This window comes from Parasteatoda tepidariorum, chromosome 9 (genome assembly GCF_043381705.1).
Source record: "Parasteatoda tepidariorum isolate YZ-2023 chromosome 9, CAS_Ptep_4.0, whole genome shotgun sequence".
In the NCBI taxonomy this organism is placed as follows: Eukaryota; Metazoa; Arthropoda; class Arachnida; order Araneae; family Theridiidae; genus Parasteatoda; species Parasteatoda tepidariorum.
Genome location: NC_092212.1, coordinates 46916158 through 46936156, shown reverse-complemented (window position 1 = coordinate 46936156; position 19999 = coordinate 46916158). Strand labels below are relative to the sequence as shown.

General features: G+C 27.1%; 1 protein-coding gene across 3 annotated transcripts in view; it reads right to left on the bottom strand.

Moving 5' to 3' along the window:
• Positions 1–19999, bottom strand: part of LOC107438219 (protein AF-10) — a 40682-nt gene that overhangs the window by 15385 nt on the left and 5298 nt on the right. For 2 of the 3 annotated variants that reach the window (XM_071184845.1, XM_043042499.2), the window contains exons 2-6: positions 8865–8944; positions 7573–7627; positions 6184–6293; positions 5137–5240; positions 2004–2097 (exon numbers count right to left, since the gene is read on the bottom strand). In XM_071184845.1, coding sequence (XP_071040946.1) covers positions 2004–2097; positions 5137–5240; positions 6184–6231 — 246 coding nt within the window. In that variant the 5' untranslated portion in view covers positions 6232–6293; positions 7573–7627; positions 8865–8944. Of the gene's footprint in view, positions 1–1967; positions 2098–5136; positions 5241–6183; positions 6294–7572; positions 7628–8864; positions 8945–19999 lie in introns of all 3 variants that reach the window. The other variant, XM_043042501.2, reaches the window with a different exon arrangement.

Sequence of the window (19999 nt, the reverse complement as noted above, 5' to 3'; positions counted from 1 at the left end):
TACACATTAATAAAAAAAAAATTAATAATTTACAAGACCAGTGGTATTCTTCTCTTCATAAATTATCGTATGTAATTTAGCAGCTATTAAAAATATAGCAATTAAAAACTAGAGATAATTTTTACCCTACTATAAAAATAAAACTATATTAAATAAGTATTATTGTTTATAAACACAGTAAATTTTATTTATGAAAAACAATCTAAACTAATGAAATAACAATTAGTGAAAAGCTTTGCAAAAACAAATTTAGAGTAAAACAAAGCATGGATAGCATTTTCAAGAAAAGAGTGATGTAAGCTCATTGTTCATTTATACTATTGGGCTATTTTATTCATTTCATTTAGAGCGAGCAGATTTATGTGGTGACAAAACCACATGGATTTAATATAATTGGTGCAAATTGAGCGGGTCAAATTAAATAACATTTTAACGACTAATGATAGAAGCTTTTAAATGACAAAGCATAAAAAAAATCATGTGTTTTAAAATTCAAGTCGAAATCTGCAGCAATAGATGCAAGATAAAAGATCAACAAAACCACATGGATGCATAATGGCATCTAGCACGTCAAAAAGTAATTATTCAAATACATAGTATGAAATCAGCACGGCAAAAACATATAAAAAATATCAAAATTTTAATAAGTGAAAATGGTAAGATAAATTGTGAAATGATGTGTATTTACAATGAAATCCGCACTAAGAAAGCATTTCTTTTATTGGGACATAATCAAGATCATAGGGCATGTGGGACCAAAATAATCTGTACTGGACAGGGTAGCCCTTGAACGCAATCTTTTCTTAAGATAAGCAATGGGCTTTATAAAAGGATATGGAGTTGATTAGTTTAAAATGTTTGTGAACTCTTTGAAATTGAAACACCATCCATCATACAATAAAATAAAGAATGAATTGTAAAATAAAGAATTAGTGAGGATTATTTTCCTCAATGCCGGAAGCTTTCCACCACCTTTTAAGAATCCATTCCAGTTAATAAATCAGTAAGGCATTTTTAACAGATTTTATTTAGAAAAATTAAACTAAATATTTTTTTAAACTTTATTAGCCACATTATCAAAAATAATTGAGTTCAGGGTAAACTTATTTTTTCGTATAACTACATTCCCTCTCTCTTTTTTTCTTTTTTGGTAAATTAATTAAATCGTCAAAGAACAAAATTGCTTGCATATTAATATCATAATTCTGCAGAGATAGGCTGAATGGGATTTGTACTTTCACTGATCTTTAAAAGAGACAGGGATTCCTGAGCTCTTTTTTTTTGGGGGGGGGGGCATTCCTCGATTGCTTTTGTGGGGGACGAATGTGCCACGCACTATGCCACATTCTTGCCATCTGCTTTTTACTTACATTGTTAATTCTTTAGAGTATGATAAATCCAGATATATTGCCACAAAAGATAAAAAGGAAAAGAATAATAATAAAATTTTGAAGATATCAATTCAACAAAATAGAATTTTCAATTACGAGAGCGAAAAGGGAAAATAAATCATTAGATAGGCCAACCAATAAAATATGACACAGGTACTAAAATTTCAGGTATAAAATCATAAACGCCAAGGTGTATCTCAGCAAAATAACGATAACATAAGAATTTAATATAGCATTAAGGATGACATTTAAGGAGGCAATTTTAATTTCATAACATTAGAAATAAAAGATTTGCTTTTTCAAAATTATTTCTTTTACTAATATTTCTAGAGTAATGTGTTAATAAATGAAACCAAGCCAAAAAATTACGTTTAAAATAAGCATGAGTATGCTTGGTCTTAGCTATTACAAGTATATTTTTGTTATAAACATAACATGAGCTATTTATTCCAGGGACATAAACCAACTTTTCAATTTCTACTTTTAAAAAAAAAGAATTTTTTTTTTTGATTTATCCAACTAACTGGAATGGAATCTTGAGACAAAATAAATTATTAAAGTTACAGCTATACTTACCAATTTTAACCGGCAATTAACAGGTTGGCTACTTACCAGCTTCTGATAATGGTATATACAATATCCACAATATTTCACATTATCTTCATAGTTCCCAGCTTCTTCACACAACAGCCCAGCTGCTTGAGCACTGAAATTAATCATAGTAATTAGATTGAAACATAGTATAACTGTGATGCCACAATAGGTATTACATATTTCTTAGCTTTTAAAATTTCTTAAACTTATTTTTTTAATCATTCTTAATAATTCTAATTCATTTAAACTAATTATTAAATTTTCATTATATTTTATAAAAACGCTTACTTTTTTAATCATTCTTAATCAAATTCTAATTCATTCAATCTAATTATTCAATTTTTATTATATTTTATAAAAATGCTTATTTTTTTAATCATTCTTAATCAAATTCTAATTCATTTAAACTAATTATTCAATTTTTATTATATTTTATAAAAACGCTTATTTTTTTTAATCATTCTTAATCAAATTCTAATCCATTTAAACTAATTATTCAATTTTTACTATATTTTATAAAAAGCTCTAGAAATACTAAATAATAGTTTTCATTTTCAACTGTCATTTTCATTATCCAGTTTTCATCACAATCTTCAATTATTCAACTATACCATTCAAATCAAACCACACCTAATTTTATCATTATAATAGCTAAAACACAATAAGTAATATTGAAAGCGAGTTTTTTTTTTAAAAAGTCAAACAGAGTTGGATATTTGCGATTTCTGGATTGGATTGGATTGGATTGAATGTAGAAGTTTTATGGCACAAGATCCAAAGGAGGATATGCTGTGCCAAACAATTTGTTGAGTTAGATCTAATGGTAAATTGCACACAATAGTTTCATTGTCATAAAATAAATGAAAGTAATAAAATTATTTATCTCCAGAAACGTATTTTTAAAAGTTCATAAAAATCATTAAAAAGCATAATTCTATAAAATACACAGAAAAGGTAAAACGGTTATTTGAGATTTCTGATTTTGTTGAAATTTTCAGGAAATGTTATTTACGTAAAATTATTAAACATGTGTTTTAATAGGGATTGATAGGAATAGTTCAGTTCAGTAACAATTTAAACCTATTGGACAAAAAATACATTGAAATCCATACCTTAATTGCCTGAATAGCAATACCAGAACAGTAAATATTAATAAGTCAAAACTTGCTCTGTTTCTATATTAAACTTTGAATAACTTATTTGCTATTAGATATAACAACTTGGATGTGATTTCATCTGATTCAAAATAAAAAATTATATCAGAAACATCATTATCTTTAGCCAAGATGTATACAAGTAAGTTTTGCTTCTACCCATCAGTAAATTATAGAGACCTCGAGAGTTCAATTCGGGGTAGGGCATTAACTTCAGGTATTTATATTAGGCTTGAATCACATTTTTTTTTTAAATTAACAGCTTTTTCATAATTACTTCTGCATTCAATTATTCAGGTAAAAACCTCTACATTTAGAGCCACGTCATATAAAAAATGAATCAGTTACCATAGATCTCTGAATCAAATTTCTTTCTGCTCATTTAAGGTTTCTTTTCTGGTAAATTTCATATTTCTAATTCAAATTTAGTCTAAATTTTGTAAAGGCAGTTAATTACATTGAAAGTTGTGCAAAATACAGGTTTCTTGCGGCTTTCAGGTCACGTAAAAATGTACATCACATATATGCTGATTTTTTTTTAATTATTACTCATTGGTGTTTTTACTATCAAAGTCTTAAAAAAATTGCCTTATTTCAAAGATTTTTAAATTACCTTTGAAGCAAAGGTGCACTGCTAAGAATTTTCCTACTAAGAATTTTCATTTTCAAATCAAGATTAATTCTATAAAATTTTAAAAAATTTGATGAAGTGGTCAGTGATTTTAACACTTTTCCAATATTTAATTTGAAAATAATGAAAAAAATCATGAACATTTCAGAATGCATTTCTAATTACAGGGTATTTCTTTCAAAAAATAAAACTTGTCAATTTTCAAACATAAATGTTAAAAAGTATTTTCCATATTTTGATAGCTTTACAGAATTCTGTTTACTTTAAAAGATTCTGTTAAAAGATTTATTAAGAACATAAATTTAGAGTTAAAAAGTTTTTGTTAATTTAATATGGAATTTTTCATAAAAGAAAATGAATTAAAAATTACTAACAAATACATTGGCAATAAGAAATGTGCCAAGAAAAATTGACCGATTGAAAAACTTTTAGCAAATAAGTAAGGATTTTTAAATTAATATTTTTTTAAATTAAAATTTTACCCTTTTAGTAATATTTTTATTTTTTTCGACAATTCTATCTTTAAATAATATATTCACTAAACTGAAAATAATACCATACATAAAAAGGTACAAATTTAGTTAAGAAAATAAGGAAAACAAAAATCCAAATAAAAAACAACTATAAAAAAAAAAAAAAATTTAAAAATTAAATGTAAAATTTTTTTTATTTTCTTGTACTACAATAATCTTATCTTGAAATCTTATTAGGAAAAATATGAATAAAAGGGGTAGATTAATAAAAATAATGTGTAGTTAAATATTGAGGATAATTAAGCGAATACAACAAATTCATAGACCCAAGAAACATTGAATATCAAATAAAACAATTCTGTAAAAGCGGTGATTATTAGAAATACTCATATATTCGACATCAAAGGCTATCACCATAGAAAACAAAAATCTGCCAAGCAGACTGATCACATTGCAACAAAAAAGAAGAAAAATTTGCTTTACGTTTTTGTAGATAAAAACAAGACCTTTTCCGCCCCCGCCCCCCAAATTCAAAATAATGAAAAAGCCCCCCCCCCAAAAAAAGAGCCACTGCTGATTATAAAATACCTCAATATATGAGTATTAAATCTAAATCTTCAAAATGCTGACACTTTTTTAAAAAATAAAAAAATCGATGTTATTAACGCTTTTTGCTCAAAAGTCGCTAAAGATTACCAAGTTCGAAAAGCATCTCTAATACTCAACAGTGACAACCCTAAGATAGATACCGAGAACATAAGAATGTAGAGCTTAACGAGATACAGTCATATGCTGATAAGTGATTAGACATTTTATAATTTTTTTCCCTACCATTAAAAAATAAAAGGTGGCCAAGTATCAAATTTGAAATAAGTAAATAAAAAATAACTTACCAGGTGACATGAAAATATTGCTTACAGCCAGATTTATTACATTGCATGCAGGCTCCAACGCATGCTTTCGACTCCTTACCTTGGTCTTCACAAATATAACACAACTAAAAGAGAGAGAAATCCTTAATGACTAAAAATTCTGTTTTTCTCCTTTTTGAGTCAAACAATACATACATGCATTATACTCATGGTTATCTGTGGTCTGATGCCAGGGCAAAATCTAAGATGTAAAAAATATGGGAGATGCAATTTTTAAAAGCTAAATTATTTATGCGTAATATTCTGTCTCACAAATTTTTGCCTAAGTGGTAGTTAGAAAGAATGACCTGTGCAATATTTTTTTAATAGAATTTGTATTGCAGAATATTTCATTGGAATGAAAATCTACAAAATATTTTTCTAACAGGAAATTTCATTTCCAGTTATATATTTTAGATTCGTTTCCAGTTATATATTTAGATTCAGTTATATTTTTACTGAGGACGAAGTTTTATTATAAAGTGTCAACTACGTTTTTTTTAAAAAAATGAGCATATAAAATATGCTGACGACATTTTGGACTAGTTAATTGAATTAATTGAGGTTATAGTGTCATTGGAAACCACTGATAATCGGGAATCTAGTATCAAAAGAGGAAAATTAATCCACTGCCATAAGTTATGAAAGTCAAATTTGCATAAACACATATGCAATATATGTGAGTATAAATTATATTAAGCAAAATCAAGCAGTCTAAATAAAAATATATAATGCATAAAAATGTATATATTTTATACACATACATGCAAGCATCACAATTTTAGCTACACCAGCACAATAATCAAGACATGTAATAATTTTTGCCAATAAAACATTCATCACGATTTTATAAAAACAATGTCATAAATTCCTTCTTGTATTTACAAGAAATAATATTATAACAAAAGAATTGATACTGCACTAATATTGTGTTCACTATTAACAGATACCTGATTTTGAAAACTGGGTGTGCAGACACATATTAAGGAACAGAGCATATCAATTGCAGTAAAAGTTAAAATATATTACCTTGTTGTATCTATCTTGAGGGACCAACTGTAAAATAATAGGCTCCATCGTTGTGACATTTCCAAAACGTACTTCGGGTATGTAGAGCGCGCAAACAACATGAGCCCAACCTATAAAAATTTAAAAACTGTGATTCAACCAAAGAAATATAGCTTAAATTTAAACATAAAAGTTTCTTTAAGCATAGGCTTGATCTGTTACTTTCATTATAAAACTGAATATGCCCTCAGTTCTTTTTAATTGTTAACCATAAACTGAATTCAAGGTTTAATTGTAATCTTTCCAGTACAAAAGAAAATTAAATTTTCTAAGTATAAGTCCATGAGAAAAAGGTGCAGAGCCATTAATTTTTCTCCCACAACTCCCCTGAAGTAAACAAAGATCGAACCATAAAAGCTGACTGTTAAATAGGTGTCTGAAAAAGCAGTGCGGTAAAAGATCTTACAAAAAAAAAAGCAAATGAAAAAAATTATGAAAGATTAAAACCTAGCGGTTTAAATCATAAACATTGGTGAAAACAGTAAAAATTTACATTTACATTTTTAAATATAAATTTCTACCCCCTTTGCTTATTTGTCAAGCCTTATTTAACAAGCTTTAAAAAAAAAAAATAATAAAAAAAAAAAAAAAAAAAAAAAAAAAAAAAAGAACAAGTTTTGTTTTCAATATAAAAAATCTCAAAATGCTCTCAAAATCAGAATTTATTTCCAGTGCACAAATTTTAAATACATAAGATTTAATTATAAAAAACAACCTATAGGAATTACTTTACAAATTCTTTATTAACAAACGACAACATATTTATCTGATATTGCTTCATTTAATTTTCACCATAAAACACTTTAGGCATTAAATTTTTCAATATCTGTAATTTCTGTAGTTTTCAAAAAACAGTATTTTTGTAATAACACACAAGCGTAACTGACGAGTAGTACATGTCAGTGTTATAAGCTAAGTTTATTCCTTAAGTCACTGGAAAGGATTTAACATTGTACTCCATTTTTTTTAAAAATAATTATTTGCCTCGTTGGAATACTAAAAAAAAAGGTTAAAAAAATTGTTCGCTAAAATTTCACGTACTTTACTAGAAAAAATACTATTTTTCTTGTTGAATACCAAATCTTGTAAAATTTAGGATCATTATAAGAGGATCTTACTGAATTGCATTGCAGACAACTGAATTAAATTAAAAGAACAACAAAAAAATAATTATAGAGCAGCTTATAAAAGTTTTCTATAAACCATTTTTTTATAATTATATCCTCTACTTTAGATTTAAATGTCAGAGAGACTAGAAAAAGTTAAATGTTACTTATTTATATGTTTTTAAGAACAATAAATAGGATTCATAAAAGCATTACGTTTAACAATATTTATAATGAAATATACCTCCACTGTCTGTTCGTTTTAGCGCACCATCCTTCGAAGGACAAAGTTCACATCTCTAGAAAAAGGGAAAAACTCAATGGCATTAAAATCATACAAAATATTACAATATAGAAAAACAATACTCAGTTCAGTAATACTAATAACAGCACGATACAGTAGTAAGGCAATTATGAATTCAATTTGCAAAAATACACCCTACATTACAAACGAAGAAATATTTAACCTAAATTTGCCTACAATGTGTTTTGTGATTCAAACAACATTTATTTAATTGTACTGCATTTTTTTTTTCAAAATTTTACCTTTCTTTTATTTCTCATGATTGAATAGCAACATCAAAATTTACTGTCATTTGTACACAGATAACAGGAATCAGAGCAACACAACAAAAAATCAGCCGTTGAGATATGTAGAGCCAGTGTATTGAGGAAGTCTGTAAATGATTTTGAATATTTCTCTCCCTTTTCTGATTATTCTTTTTAAATTCCACCTTTATTTTTCTTGACAGCAATTTAGCAGTACAAATCCGAAGGCGCAAACTAAAATTTAGACAATAAATAAAAATAAATAAAAGACAAAAAATTTATTTAAGGGGAAATTATTTTTAAAAAAATATGAGATATAATTTTACATAAAAAAAGGAAGAAAAAAATTTATAATATATTTGGATTTGTTTAAAAGATTAATCACTTTTTTCTGACATACAAAAGTCATTAAATATGTCCATTAGGTTAATTAATTATCAGAACTTATTCATTATTATATATAAATATTAAAATTTAAATAATTATATTTAAATTTCTTGTACATAGATATTGAGTTTATGTTAAATATAAAGTAATAAAAAAATAAAGTATAAACTAATAAAAAAAAAATTTACCAAGCAATTCAAGCATGAGACAAATTAAACATACATATAAGAAAACATTTTAAAATAAAAATAAAAAAGAAATTTAAACTAAAAACAAAAAGCAATAAAGAGAGGCGAGTAATTTTTATAAAAATGAACAAGAAAGTAAAAAGAAATGACTTTAAAAAAGCTTTTAACTCCATATAATATATATATTTTAAAATGCAGAAAATTTCAATAACTAGTTGTATTCATTATATAACAAAAAAATGCACCATTAACACTACATAAATAAAACATACAACACCTAGAATATAAGTCTTAAAGGGCTACCATAATCCCCATGAGAATACAATTAATATTAATAAAATTTTATTCTGAATTCATAAAATTATTCGTAAAATAAAGTATGCATACAGATAATATAAAGAATAACACTCACAACTCTAGCGCTTCTTTCTTGAGATTCACATTTTCTACAAAACCAAGGTCCTGTTGGCACTTGCACTATTCCATAACAGGCTGCAATAAAAATAAATTCATTTAAATCTTTTAAACAATATGCAAAAGAAAAATGTATCTAACAACCATAATAGCTAACTATTTTAAATAAAAAGAGTGTTTATCTATTCGGCAAAAGATATTTTTACTTTGGCATCTTCTTTAGCTATTTCAAAATTAAAAAATAATTAAAAGCATTTTACAAAAATATAACTTCTTTAAATCACAGAGGCTTTAAGCTTTTAAATACTTGCAAAAAGTCACATGATCACACGTTATATTGTTTAAGGCAGGGGTCTGTCTAGGCTGAGAGGTACCTATTTTGAGAAAATTTAGACATAATTTGTGAAAATTAAAAATTATATTAAAAAATCAACACAAAAATATAGATTTATTGTTTTTTACGGGATACAAAAATATAATTTCATGAAAAAGTATTTTGTGAAACTACCGTTTTTCCTAAAGTTGAATTTGTCATGGTACCGCTGAACGGTAGTAAATTTGGCCTGGACAGATCCCTGTAGTAAGGGAAGGACCGGTGTACCGACCTTAATATGGCAACTAATTTTTTCTGACAAACGGGTCAAAGACACATGAGAAACTAACAATAATAAAAAATATTTTAAAAAAACTAACACAGAAAAGGATAAACTTGATGTCAGTATAGATATTTTAATTTTATCATAAGTACAAGAACAAGGCAAAATTTGGCAACTTGAACCTTTGGATTGAACGAGTATTGATCCAGAAATATCATTATCTTATGATATATATAAATAAACTAAAAGCTTACATCACCTGGAATTTAGTATTTATAGCTTCAATGAGAATATTATTATTATTTAATGCTGCAGGCATGTGATTGCTGGATGAAGAGATTATCTGAAATTTTTTTTTCTCATTGTGCAGTTGTTTTGTTTTTAAGTACTTAATTTTTCTTATACATAAAAGAGAATCAGAAGACTGTCATTTTTATGTCAAAAAGAAACGTCTATAAAATTTTTAAAAAAAAATTATTTAAAAGAAAAAAAATTTATTTAATAAAGTTTTTCTCATCAATCTATAAAAGAATATATACAATGAAAAAAATTACTCATATCTCCTTTTTCTCATCTTGTGAGTCGTCATCTCATAAAAAAATTAATAAAAAATCATGAAATCTACAGCAATAACTAAAGCTTGTTGATAAAACCACATGCAATTATGACAAAATCGTGCAAATTGGGCAGTTAAAAAGGGGTTAATTAAATAAATTATAAGAGATTCATGTTTTGAGATAAAAAATATTGTTTATATTCAGATTTTTTTTTTTTTTTTAAAAAAAGGTGAAAATCAGTTATGATAATTGCCGAAAAATTTATTAAAAGAATCGATAAAATCATCACATCAAATAGCGAATTAGCAGCCAAATGGACAAAAAAATTTCACTAATTCTACACTAAATCAATTAATAGCTTAAAAAAAATTACAAATATATAGTAAATACTTACATCAAAAACTATCCTAACGTAAGTAATCATAACTTTTAAGCTAACATTTTCATAAGTAACATGCTACAAGTAGCAAAACTACTATAGTTGCAATTTTTTTTTGTAATTAGTAGTATAGTGAGCTTTTTTCAAAAAAAAAAAAAAAAAAANTCTTTAAAAAAAAAAAAAAAAAAAGCAGTGTAGTAAGCAATGCAAAAAAAGAAGAAAAAAAAATATTTGTAGTAAGGTTGAAATTCATATTCGGCCCTTTTGGGGAAAGTTTGGCAAAGAACTTTCTGTAAAAATATTTTTCAACAAAGTTTATTTTTCAAAGTTTATTTCGTGCGGACGGCTGACTGTTGATGAGCGGCCCACAAAAGCTTCTGAACACAATCGAAAAAAATTTACAAAAATAACAAACATTTTGAATCACACATTTGAGTTGTCACTTTTTGACAAGCTTAATTTACATAGATTCTATTATAGATCTACGTTTCTCAATTACTTTTTCCGCCATATTTGTTTTGGAATTTTGCATGTTTTTTTTAAAAAAAACCAATACTTTTAATACGATTATAAGATACACGAATTTCGAAATTTGAATAATCACTTTTTGTCTTGCTTTATTTTTGCCACTTTCATCTTAAATCCAAGTGATTTTTTATCCTTTTTTTTCTAGTATGTTTATAAATTTCATTAAATGGTTTTTAAAATTCCGATACATTTAACACGATACAATAACAACTTATGAGTTTTAAATTGTGCATTTAATATTTTATATATTTTCATTGCGTCCTATTTTACTATCTTTATTTACGCCTATTTCATTCGTTAAGCAAAAATTTTTTTAAAACTTTTTTTTTTTGAAAGACAGTTTTTGCTACACTTTTTCATGTGATTTGAAAATGCCAAATTTTCCCTTAGAGATCATTATGACACATTTAAATAATCACTTTTTGACACGCTTTGTTCATAACGATTTCTCGTGAATGCAAGTTGTTTTTCACTTATTTTTTGGCAGTTACTGCTTTACATTTCCACTTGGTTTTAAAAATTCTAAATTTTACTACGATATGCAAATTTAAATAATGCATTTAATATTAACTTTTTGACACACTTTGTTCGTGCTGATTTCATCGTAGTTTAAGCTTTTTTTTTTGCAACTATTGCAATGTTTTTCCTCTTGATTTTGACGATTGCATTTTTTCCAAGTACTATATTACGACATGCAAGTTTTCATCACTTTTTGATACAATTTTGTGTCGAATTTCATCATCAATCTAATTTATTGTTCCGTCATTTTTTCAGCAATTAGAGTCATATATTCCAATATTTTAATACAATGTAAAACAGAATTTCAGTACAATTTAATTGCAACGTGAAGAGTTTGAGAGGTGTCGGAAATCGTAAATTTTTAAGCTGCTCACTGCTTGTGATTTTTTGTAACTTCAGTGATTTTTTTCTAGAAAAAAAAATTAAAAAGAAAACTTTTCCTCATTAAATTTCATGAAACCACTAATAATTCAAGAAATAGAAATAATGTTTGTGCTTGATATATAATACGAAATAAATAATGAATCTTATTTTGGTTTATGGTTTTATTTTATTCTTGGTTTTTGTTTAAACCGTACAAATTTTCCCGAATTAAAATATTTAATTTTAATTTATATTTACTAATCAAAATATGTATTTATTGATTTATTTCTTATATTTTAAATCTGTGAAGATTCTGCTTTTTTTAAAGTTTGAATTTATTTTAAAATGATTTTTGAACCAAGTGATATGACAAAAAAAAAAACCTATTTCTTTTATCCAATTCTTATATTTTTTTAAATTTATCAATTTTGCTGATCAGGTTGCCGTGTGGTTAGCGTGTCTGACTGCGGAGCCATTGGCAGCGGGTTCGAATCCTGCTCAGGGCATCAATGTTTTTTTTCTCTCTCTCTCTCTCTGTGTTCTACGTCCTTTCTCCTTTGTGTGAATGTGACCCGCCCTATAAACGGGTTTGTGGCAGGGTTTGAGAAAACCCAACCCGCTCGGGTTTTATTTGAAAAAATCTGGGGGAAATTGGTTTTTTTCATTTATTGCTCATAAACTACTTAATGTGAAAATATTTTTTTGTATTAAATGGTGATGTATAAATCCAAAAAAAGTTATATAAAATATATATATTATAATTAAAATAAGTTTAAAGAATGCACTATCACTAATACATGTTTGAATCTTTATTCTTAAATACATAACATTTCACAATTTTTAACTGAAGCACTATAAAATATAAATGCAACAGTAATATAAAAGGAACAAGTTTATTAATCTTTTTGTTTTCGTTTGTTGCTTATGTGTATATATATATTACTTATTACAAATTTATAATCAGTAAAAACTAAAATTTAATTAATAAAATTAAATTGGAATACGTATTTAATGGTCTTCCATGTTTTTATAATACGATTAATAAAAAGTGAAATTAAAATTACATTTAATTATAAAGAGTATCAGTTACTTGTCCCATTTTTTAAATGCTTCACCTGCATTTTTAGAAAACAGACTGCATTTTTAGAAAAAAAGACTGCATTTTTAGATAAATTTTAACTTTATAATTTTAAAAAACAAATTAATTTAAAAGTTACAAAAAGCATGCATAAAAAGTTTTAGCTTATTTTTTTAAACCAGAAAATAAAACTTTGACTTTGTTAATTGTTGTTTAATGTATCACTTAATAGAAAATGTTTTTTTATTTGTTTTCAATATTTTTAAACATGATTAAAAGAAAGAAAATAAATTATATTGAAATAAAATCTTGAAAAGAATATTTAAAAAATCTTAAAAGTAATATTTTAATTTTTAACTGTTTTTTAATGGTGATAAACTTTCTCCAAATAGTTAAAAATTGTCAGCAGATGTTAAGAGTTAACTTAAAAAAAAGATCCATTTTTTAATTTATTATTATTATTATACAGCAGATTCAAAGTGTCTACATTTCTCTCTTAGATGGTGATACACTTTTACGAGTTTTGTAGCTTTATTTATTCCTAATCTATTTCGTAGTTTACTCTACACCAAACTAAAAGTTGAAAAGTGTCTTTCGATATAGACAGAGAATGCTGGTGCTGAGTGTAAAGAAAAAAGAATTGGCAGAAATTTTGTGGAAACTTGGATTTTTTTTTGCCTTAATTTTCCACTATTTTTCGATGAAAACTGTAGAATAACGGCGTGAAGCATCATTGATTTTGGAAAGTATTCAGGATCCGTAATTTTGAATGCCATAATACCTGGCAGAAATTCTGGATGATGCTTAGAAAGACAGTTTTCTGCTAATTGCTCTTGTTCATCATTTAAAAACTGTCCCCTTGTTTCTGGATCCAGGATGCATATGCTAATAAATGAGGTGGCTGAACAGCCTGATGGAATCTTTTTTTACAAAATGTTTATTCCAATTCATCACACGATAGTACGTTAATTCATAACAGCTACTGAAATTGAAATGTTTTCTGATTGTAGCTTTTTTTAAAGCGTTAGAAACAATTGATATATGTTTTTCCAAATTGATAGTTTATTGGTAAAACCCAACATTATTTAATATTTATGACATATAATTATTAGATTCATTTTGATGTTCAAGAGCTATCTCTTGATACTTATGATAATTATTGGCAAAAGTTTTTAAGCGGTCACAATATGAACTCCACCTAGTATCATTTGGTAAATGGGGCATCAAGCAGTTTTTTTCATTTGCCCATCCATGTGCTTGATGCACATTTCTAAAATATTTGTTAACTTCCACGATGTGTCTAATGATAGTATTAGGAGATAATTATTTTTCAACCAAATTTTAAAGAAACAATTTGTGAAAAAACCCACCAAGTGGGTTTTTTCAAGGTGAGCCCACCCAATAAAACCCGGGCGGGTTTTTTCAAAGCGGGCCCACTTGGCGAACCCTGGTTTGTGGTTGTGTGACGTGGGAGACGCTGCTCCACCGCCGTGGCTTTGCCACAGGTGCCCACTGGGTAACGAGAAAAAGAGTAGCAGCTCTGGCATTCCTGTGGCCAATGGGGCAGTCCCCAAGTGCCCGCCATTAAAAAAAAAAAAAAATTATCAATTTTCGATAGAATGAAAAATTTCCTTTATTTAAAAAAAAGTATGACTTTTTTTGATTTTCAAATGAATTTTAATAATTAAAAGTATTTTTAAAAATTAAAGTATTTAATTTCTTAAAAATATTACTGATTAATTCCAGGTTTACTAATAAAAAAATTGCAGTTTATGTTTACATAAAAATTTTGTTATTTGCCTATTTGCCACATGTGTCTAAATATGCATGCGGCAATTTGTTATCCTACCTGCTCTGCAAGTAGCCCATTCACTCAAAAAGTTTGCGCACCCCAATACATTATTAGAAATAGTTTTGATTAGAAATAGTCGAAAACCTGTTAATTTATATTCTGAAGAAAAAATATATATATACGTATTTTGAAACATTGAAACTAGATTAGTACTTTCAGGGATGAGATTAGCCAAAAGGCAAAAAAGCTGAATTTCCACGATAGTAAATTTTACGTAAGCGCAGCCCTTTAATAATAAATTCCAGACAGTTTAAGGTAATAAATAATGTGTTGACATACAATTGTGTACTAATCTANCGTCGGTGACGTCATGGTCTGCGGGGATCGGCCAGTTTATTTTCATTTGCTGTTGGTCGTTCTTGCGTGGATCATGACGTCACCTGCTATCTGTATTTAAGCTTCTGTTGAAGCAGATCATTTTGTATTCTTTCTTTTCGTCACTCTGTTTGTGACATTCTTTATTACTAATGTTTTTAAATAAACTCATTTATTCAGAAACTTCGTTTCTCTTTTATTGTTGACATGACAAATATGATATTCTGCGAGAATCTCGGCTGTCAAACACAATCTAAAAAAATTTTGAATCGCACATTTGAGTTGCCACTTTTTGACGAGCTCAATTTACATAGATACTATTATAGATCTACGTTCTATTATTCTATCATAGATCAATTACTTTTTCCACCATAATTGCTAGGGAATTTGGCATGCCTTTTTTTAAAAAAAAAAACAATACTTTTAATATGATATTAAGATACACGAATTTCGAATATTCACTTTTTGTCTTGCTTTACTTTTGCCAATTTCATCTTAAATCCAAGTGATTCTTTATCCTTCTTTATCTAGTTTGTTTATAAATTTCATTATGTGGTTTTTAAAATTCTGATACATTTAACACGAAATAACAACAACTTGTAAGTTTTAAATTGTGCATTTAATATTTTATACATTTTCATTGCGTCCTTTTTAACTTTCTTTATTTACGCCTATTTCATCATAAAACAAAATGATTTTTTTAATAAACTTTTTTTTGAAAGTCAGTTTTTGCTACACTTTTCCATGTGATTTGAAAATGCCAAATTTTTACTTATAGATCATTACGACGCATTTAAATAATCACTTTGTGACACGCTTTGTTCATATCGATTTCTCGTAAATACAAGTCGCTTTTCACTTATTTTTTTGGTTGTCATTTCCACTTGGTTTTAAAAAATCTAAATTTTACTACAATATGCAAATTTAAATAAGGCTTTTACTTTTTGATTTACTTGATTTTTTGATTTAAATTACTTCTTGACACACTTTGTTTGTGCTGATTTTATCGTAATTCAAGTTTTTTTTGCCCTTGATTTTGACGAGCGCATTATCACTTTTTGATAGAATTTTGTGTCGAATTTCATCATCAATCTAATTTATTCTTCTGGCAATTAGAGCCATATATTCGGATATTTTAAAACAATGTAAAACAGATTTTCAATATTTTAATACAATGTAACTGCAACGTGAAGAATTCGAGAGGTGTCAGAAAACATCGATTTTTAAGCTGCTCACTGTTTGTAATTTTTTTAAAACATTTTTTGTAACTTCGGTGATTTTTTACAGGGAAAAAAAAAACGAAAAAGAAAAGTTTTCCTAATTAAATTTCATGAAACCACTAATAATTCAAGAAATAGAAATAATGTTTGATGTATAATACGAAATAAATAATGAATCTTATTTTGGTTTATGGTTTTATTTTATTCTTGGTTTTTGTTTAAACCCTATAAATTTTCCTGAATTAAAATATTTAATTTGAATTTATATTACTAATCAAAATATGTATTTATTGATTTAGTTCTTATATTTTAAATCTGAGCGGATTAAATTTTTTTTTTAAAGTTTGAATTTATTTTAAAATGAATTTTGAACTAAGTGATATGACAAAAAAACCTTTTTCTTTTATCCAATTTTTATATTTTTTTTAATTTATCAACTTTGATAAAAAGAAAAATTTCCTTTTTAAAAAAAAAAAGTATTAATTTTTTTGATTTTCAAATGAATTTTAATAATTAAAAGTATTTAATTTTTTAAAAATATTACTGATTAATTCCAGGTTTACTAATAAAAAAAATTGGAGTTTATGCTTAAATAAAAATTTTGTTATTTGTCATTAATGTGTATAATTATGTGTGCGGCCATTTCTTATCCTACCTGCTGTGCAAGTAGCCCATTCACTCAAAAAGTTTGTGCACCCCTATACATTATTAGAAATAGTTTTGATTAGAAATAGTTGAAAACCTGTTAATTTATATTCTGAAAAAAAAATATATATATACACATTTTGAAACTAGATTTGTACTTTATACTAAAACATGAATTTTGTTCTGTTGATTTCATTTTTTTAAAATTACATTTAGGCAAGTCAATTTCGTCATTTATTCAATACTGTTTTGTTTTAAGGATTGTACACTTTGCTGTTGCTTTTTTTCGTTTTTGCTATTTTTTGTTTTAATTATAGAGCACCATTTTAACGGGGTGTTTCTAATAATTTTCATTCTTTTATTATCACTTTTTCTCATATGGTAAGACAAATAATCAGTAACACAGAAAACTATGATTCTCAAAGTTAAAGTTATATTTCAGAACTGAGAAGAAAAAAAATTTATTAACCTTTTGATTACAACACAGAATTTTTTAAAGAGCGTTTCTAATGAACATTATTCTTTTATGGTCACTTTTTTCTAAAAAATGCAGAAATTTGAAAAGTTAATTTGAGATTTTTAGCATTAAATTTTTTTTTTAAAAATTAAGAACAATTTTTGTTTTGGTTTTTATTTAGCTTTTTCTGTTTTAAAAAACTTTTCTTATACATGTTTTTATTACTACGCGGCAACTTAGAGGGTAACTATTAGAGTTGGGCAAAACGAATCATCAAAGTGATTTGAATCAATAGAATCAGTCTACTTAGGTGATTCAAATCATTTACTGACTCGAACCTCCTGTTGATTCCAATCACTAACTGCTTCAAATCAGTGTGTGGTTCAATAATAAATTTGATAAAAATGATTGATTCACAATTTCCGGCAGTATTCATATGCTTTAATATCATTTTATTGTCTTTAGAAAAGCATGATTATTATAATTATCCCTCGTATTTGCCTTTCTGTTGAAGGGAGGGTTCAAAATTATCTTTTTAATTTTAATACAAATATAGTGCAAAAAATATTAAGATGAGACCCTGCTCGCTGCATTCACCAATCCTCGGAATTGCTTTTGTAGTTCCTTCAAATGGCTTTTTTAATACTAACACATTTTAGTCTAATTGTTTATGAATAGTGGTACATTTTTTTATATAAATTCTTTGAAACCTCTTTTCGGATGGCAGCAAAAAAAACTGCTTCAAATCAGTGCGTGGTTCAATAACAAATTTGATAAAAATGATTGATTCACAATTTCTGGCAGCATTCATATGCTTTAATATCATTTTATTGTCTTTAGAAAAGAATGCTTATTATAATTATTCCTCGTATTTGCCTTTCTGTTGAAGGGAGGATTCAAAATTATCTTAATTTTAAAACGAATATAGTGCAAAAAATATTAAGACGAGACCCTGCTCACTGCATTCACCAATTCTCAGAATTGCTTTTGTAGTTCTTGCAAATGGCTTTTTTAATACTAACATATTTCAGTCTAACTGTTTATGAATAGTGGTACATTTTATTATATAAATTCTTTGAAACCTCTTTTCGGATGGCAGCAAAAAAAATTTGCTGCTTTAGAACCTACATAAAGACATTATTACCACAATTAATTGAGCATCCTTAACACCAATAATAGCTTAACAAGCACCGACCACAGTGCTTCGTATAATATTCTTAGTGGTAGACAGATCATGGATTAGAATACCCTTGTTGCCGAGCTAAACGCAGGTTTTCCTCTTAGTGTAACGTTAAAACAGGTAACTTTCATCAAAAAGTTCTCCATGAGAGCTAGTTTAACCCAGGAGTTCCCTTAGCTTCTGGGTAAGGTCCAAAATTACTAGGCTACGGAGTTGAACATTGAGAGTAAAAAAATACTACCTATTTTTCCACCCATTTTGTAAAAAAAAAAAAANGAGCATGACTCCATCTCAAAAAAAAAAAAAAAAAAACCTCAAAACATTAAAAAAAATAAAATGAGAACTAAAATAGTATTGGTCAAGAGCTGAAGCAGGAAAAAAAAGGGAGGGAATTTTTTTTTTTCCTTGAGCGGGAAGGTATGGTTTGCTGACCTATAGTATATAAATTATGGTCACTCTTTTCATCGTAACCAGCCAATGTTCCTCTTTTGTCTCACACAAATCATGCGATCCAAATCATTGATTCGTATCAAGCGATTTGGATCACTAATCGAATCAAGTGATTCAGATCAGGTATTCGAATCATGCGTTTCCAGATCATTATACGAATCATCGTGTGATTCAGATCATTGAATCGAATCAACTGATTTAAATCACGTTTCGGATCACTGATTCTAATGAAGCGCTTCAGAACACTGATTCAAATCACTGATTTAAATTATGTGACCTAAATCATATGATTTGGATCACTATACAAACCAAGTGATTCAAATCAGGGATTCGAATCATGTCACTATTCGAAACAAGAGATTGAGATTTCAGATCAGTGATACATATCTAGCGATTTGGATCATTGATTCTTATGAAGTGATTCGGATCACTGATTCATATCATGTGATTTGCATCACTGATTTGTATCATACAATTTAGATCACGATTTGAATCAAATGATTCAGATCACTAATTCGAATCATGCACTTCTGATCATTATTCGAATCATGCTATTTGGATCAATGATTCGACTCAAGTTATTCGGATCAATGACTCGACTCAAGTTATTCGGATCAATGATTCTTATTAAGTATTTCAGATTACTGAGTCTTATGAAGTGATTCGGATCACTAATTTAAATCAAGCGATTCAAGTCATGTGTTTCGGATCAGCTACTCCTAGGAAGTGATTTAGATCACTGATTCTAATCGTGTGAATTGGATCAATATTCGAATCATGCATTTCAAATCATTAATCGAATCAAGTGATTCAGATCACTGATTCGAATCATGCGATTCAGATCAATATTCGAAACAATCGATTCAAATCATACGTTTCGGATCACTGATTCTTATGAAGTAATTAGGAGCACTAATTCGAATTACATAATTTGGATCACTATTCAAATCTAGCGATTTAGATCAATGATTCGAATCGTGCGATTCAGAGCACT